Source organism: Arachis hypogaea, chromosome 20, assembly GCF_003086295.3.
Source record: "Arachis hypogaea cultivar Tifrunner chromosome 20, arahy.Tifrunner.gnm2.J5K5, whole genome shotgun sequence".
NCBI classification, from domain to species: Eukaryota; Viridiplantae; Streptophyta; class Magnoliopsida; order Fabales; family Fabaceae; genus Arachis; species Arachis hypogaea.
The window spans coordinates 138,731,024-138,736,028 of NC_092055.1; the positions used below are offsets into that span (position 1 = coordinate 138,731,024).

The following is a 5,005-nucleotide window of genomic DNA, read 5'->3' on the forward strand; positions in this document are numbered from 1 at the left end:
CAGCCACTTGATTGGATTCAAAATAATAATCAACTTCGTTCTGGTTCAATTGACAATCTGAATTTTAATTATTCATTATCTTCAACAATGAGATAACTGTTCAAAACTGATTTTAGAGCTTGATTTCAAAAATGTAAAGAACAAACGAAGAGAAACGCAGAGAACGCAAAGATGGAAGAGAACGTAGATAAAAAACATCGAAAAAATTCGAAAACGGAAACGAAATCCTTTCGAAAAAAGCAGTTATATATTCGCGCGTTGATTGAAAAGTTAGTTAGATTAAAAGGTACGTGAGATGAATTAGGGTAAAATAACTTGTATAGACTTATACGAAAAAATGACTTGTATATAGAAAATAAGTGTTACTTTTATTAATGGTGAGGTTAATGAATTAAGTATAATCAATGTTTTGTAAATTTGTAATATATATATTTTTAAGTAAAACCACAAATAAATTTTTAAATATTTATATTTATTAGTTTAAAAAAATATATTAATAAAATTTTTTAAAATAACAAAATAGATATATTACTTTTAAATTAGTCTATATAATTAGAATAAAAAATTTTAATTTAACCTAATTTATTTACGTTAGTTACCTTATATATTTTTTTTTAATTAATCTACCTAAAATGTGAATCTTACTGTTTATTTGTCATTTTTCTATTTTTTTTAAATAATGAAAAGTAGCTAGTTATCCATCCTTACCTCCAATCACCAACTACCATAATTTTGCGAGACTCTGCTAAAAGTCTCTCTCCTCAAAGGGGAATGAAAAATGAATGAATAAAAGAATGAAACGTCTTCATCCATTTTCTCTTCGGAAACAAAACTTGTTGGAAACCTTAAAAAATAAAAACCATGATTTTGTTCTTCGTAACTGGTAACTGGTAACACACACAACACAAACCTCATCCAAAGAAGAAGAAGAAGAAGAAGAAGAGGAGGAAGAAGAAGAAGAAGAGTCACTGAATCTTAAACTCACACGACACGAAGAGCTATGGATAGGCATGATGAGCAAAACTCCAATCCCTTCGCAACCACCGATTCCGATTCCGATTCCGACTCGGTGAGTTGCTTCGTCACCGATCTCTTCGAAACTCGCTCTGAGCCTTCTCGTCATTGCTCCTGCGGTGACGTCAACATAAACCCCTTCTCCGGCGTCGTTTGCGACCTTCACGGGGAAGCATCGTTAGGGTTAGGGTTTGGAGCTGAAATTGGATCCCAAAATGACAATCACAGTGGTGTTTTCGATTTCTCGATAGGTGATAATAATGGTTTGGGTGGGCTTAGGGTTGTTGGATTCGGATCCGATTCGGATTCGGCTGGAGAGGAAGGTGAGCTTGATCGAGCTATGGAGGAGTTCGGTTCTTCTGGTGTGCGTGGTTTTAGTGATGATGATGATCATAGGGTTGATGGTGGAGGGTTTGATGATTTTGATGTTAGGTTGTGTTGGGATAGTCTCTGTTTGGAGGATCAGAGGACCTTGAATGAGAGTTTTGAATGGGAGGAGGTAGAGGAGAGGGTGAATGATAGGGAAGATTCGAGTTTGGTGATTGATGAGGTTGAGGTTGATGATCAATCAGTGGCGTCCGGGTTTTCGCACAGCGAGGATCCTGGCGAGGAGGCGTTGAGGTACCTGGAGTGGGAAATTCTCTTGGCTGTGAACAATTTGGAGAGGAATTCAATCTTGGAACATGAAGCCAATGTGGATTCTTATTTAGCAGTTGGGGATGGTTATATGTACACTGCTGAGTATGATGTTCTGTTTGGACAGTTTCTGGAGAATGAGAGTGCCTTGAAGGGTAGTCCCCCTGCGGCGAAGAGTGTCGTGGAGAATCTTCCGGTGGTTGAGTTGACAAAGGAGGAGTTGCAGGGGAAGAATGTGGCTTGTGCTATTTGTAAAGATGAGATATTGTTGGAGGAGAAGGTGACTAGGCTTCCTTGCTCGCACTGTTATCATGGGGATTGCATTATGCCTTGGTTGAGTATTCGTAACACGTGCCCTGTTTGTCGATTTGAGTTGCCTACCGATGATCCTGAATACGAGCAGAGGAAGAGCCGGATGGCTGCTCACGAGATGGTGGAGCTTGCAATGCAGAGGCAAGTTTGAATCGTCGCCTCAGGTTATAGTTGTCTTCTGTAAATAGCAGTTTGTTTTCTCTCATATCCAACTGATGGTGAGAACCAAAAATCTTTTGTAATTGGTTTTCATGTTGCGCAATGGTTTTTGAATAAGTTTCGTGCCATATTGTATGTTCTGAATAGTCAAGAAATGAATGTCTGTCAATATTTATTTTATGCAAAGACATAGTGTATCCCAAGAAGAATTATGTTTTTTAATAAACTTGTATATAAGTTGTCATTATTGGATTTAAGTATCTCTGTACACATAGAAGAAAGTGTTGGCTACCTGTACTTTGGCTTATGCATATACTCAAGAATTTTCACTTCTAGCATAAAGGGACAATGTGTTTTAATATCAGTTCTTAGTTGACTCTGAATTCAGTGTGCTATTAGTTAAACAGGGTTCATGGTATTCCTTTATTTTTTGTGTTGTATAAAGAAATAAGGAGTGAAGGTAATATAGGGAGAAATTTTGGGTAGTATTTATTGTGAAAAACATGATAGAATCTGAGCTTTCAGATGGTTTGATAATTCATAGGTAGAGGTAGAGGAAACCTGCTTAGATGTTGGTGTATAAAGAGTTGAAGAAAGATGTTACCCTAACTCTATCCTTATGCTTGTTGTTTGGAAGGGTAAATTACACCGATTTCCTTAAGTCTAGGCGATATTACACACAATATACTCTCTTCGTAAAAGTAGACATTAACCTCCCGAGATTTTTTATACTCGGCACCGATGCATTTTATAAATCTTTTTGACATTGATATGATCTATAAATGTGAGACTGAATCACTGACTAGCATAACAGATTAACGGATGCCGTCTATATCACTTAACCTCGTGAAAGGTTAGTATAATATACCATATTTGGAAATTTGAGTATATTTGTGTGGTATGCAAAACCTTGAGGTTAATCATTATTGTTCTTCACCAGAAATCTGTAAGTAATGCATTCATATTATTGCAGCCATCTATATTTCTAAAGGCTTAAAAAATGGCAAGATTTGTGTAAAATGTGTTGATGTTTAATTTGTGCTATGATTCTTCCACTTTCATGTTAGATTATGATCTATGCATAATAATTGACAGGAAGTTACATTAACAACATAGGAATGTTATTTGCTAAAATCTGTATGTGCACTACCTTGTGGATTGTGCTACTTTGCTCTTTGTTTTCCTAAAGTTAACAGCAACAGGTGAAAAATCCTTTGCAGTTCCTGTGCATCCTTGAGCTTCCTGATCTCATGTGTCTTCTCATGGTTGAGGTACTGCTCATTGGTTGGTTATATTTTACTTGATGTATTCTAGCATTCTTCATGAGATGGCTATGCTTTTTACTCGTTTGCTTCAAGCATTAGCTCAATTTCATTTTCTTTTTCTTTTTTTTTTTCTTTTTTTTTTTTTTTTTTTTTTTTTTTTTTTTTTGTTGTTGTTGGCTATTTTGAATAGTATTTTGACTATTTTCACCTTGTTTAAATGAAAAATAGTGATTTTGATTGGGTTAATAGTCAAATTAGTCCCTGAAAGATAAGACATTATTTAAATTCATACCCGAAAGATTTTTTCAATCAAATTGGTCCTTCAAAGATTGCGAATTAATCATATTTGTCCTCCAGTTATTCTATTAATAATTTTCTTTAAAGATTGATGTTGTAAAACGTTAATTGATAACATATATAATACCTGATATGTCTAATTTGATTATTTTTTTGATAAAGTATATTTTTTGTCCCTGAAGTTTGACAAAAAGTTTCAAAAATACACCTAAGTTTTATTTTATTTCAATTTTGTCCCAAAAGTTTTCGATTTGCATCAAATATATCCTTGACGGCTAATTTTTCAAAAAATTTAAGACCAATTCAAAAAAAATTTCATAAGAATAACCCTCAACACAAGCAAATCAAGCATAATTTCATGCATTATTGTTAGATTGGTCTTAAATTTTCTGAAAATTTAGCCGTCAAGGGTATACTTGATGCAAATCGAAAACTTCTAGGACAAAATTGAAATAAAAATAAAACTTAGAGATTTTTTAAAATTTTTGCCAAACTTTAGGGACAAAAAATATACTTTACCCTTTTTTTTTTTTACCAAAGATAAGGAGACTCAAATCCGCGACCTCTAAGTGAGTATGGGAAGACTATGTCATTTGAGCTATAGCTCATTGGCATGTCTAATTGGATACTGATCAAATATGTTTATGAAAATTTATTAATTTAGTTATTTTTCCTAATTACAAAAAACCTATTCTTAATATGACCTAGTGACTAAATTGATAGATTTTTTTTGACATATTTAGTCAACGTCTAATTTAGTCATATATATTATCAGTTAATATTTTACATCATTAATCGTTGACAAAAATTTGAGTGGAGTAACTGAAGGACAGATATGATTAATTTGTAATCTTTAAAGAACTAATTTGATTGAAAAAAAATCTTAGGAACGAATTTAAAGAATGTCTTGTATTTCAATAACTAATTTGACTATTAACCCGATTTTGATTCTAGCATAGTCGGATTTTTTTTTTTTTTTTTTTTGGACACGAGCAGAAAGGCTCATATTCACCAGGTACGAGACACTAATTTTCCGTTTTATTTTGGACAAAGTACTACATACTGAGATTAGAGAGGCATTAAACGAAAAAAGATATCAGGAGAAGATAGAAATGCTGGAGACCAAAGTTTAGGTTCAGAGCCCGTTTCTGCTTCGACCATAAAGTACAAAAATCTGAGCCCTTCTCACCAATGTTTCTTCTTGATATGGGCCAAGGGTTTTTTCCCCTTCTTCTATGTACATATTTTTGGACCTTTCTGGTATTGCTTTCTTGTCAGGGGTCGGACATTTTTTACTTTTGACCAAAAATAGATATTAATAC

At 33.8% G+C, this 5,005-nt stretch overlaps 1 protein-coding gene across 1 annotated transcript; it reads left to right on the forward strand.

Annotated features, from left to right (window-relative positions):
- Nucleotides 1-704: 704 nt before the first annotated feature.
- Nucleotides 705-2,378, forward strand: LOC112783035 (uncharacterized). The gene has a single exon (XM_025825771.3). It carries the CDS (start codon nucleotides 1,001-1,003, stop codon nucleotides 2,111-2,113), a length of 1,113 nt encoding a protein of 370 aa, XP_025681556.1. The 5' UTR covers nucleotides 705-1,000; the 3' UTR covers nucleotides 2,114-2,378.
- The last annotated feature ends 2,627 nt before the right edge of the window (nucleotides 2,379-5,005 follow it).

Bases quoted from the DNA above. Each gene is read 5' to 3' on its own strand.
- LOC112783035 (XM_025825771.3), top strand. From the start codon at position 1,001: ATGGATAGGCATGATGAGCAAAACTCCAATCCCTTCGCAACCACCGAT.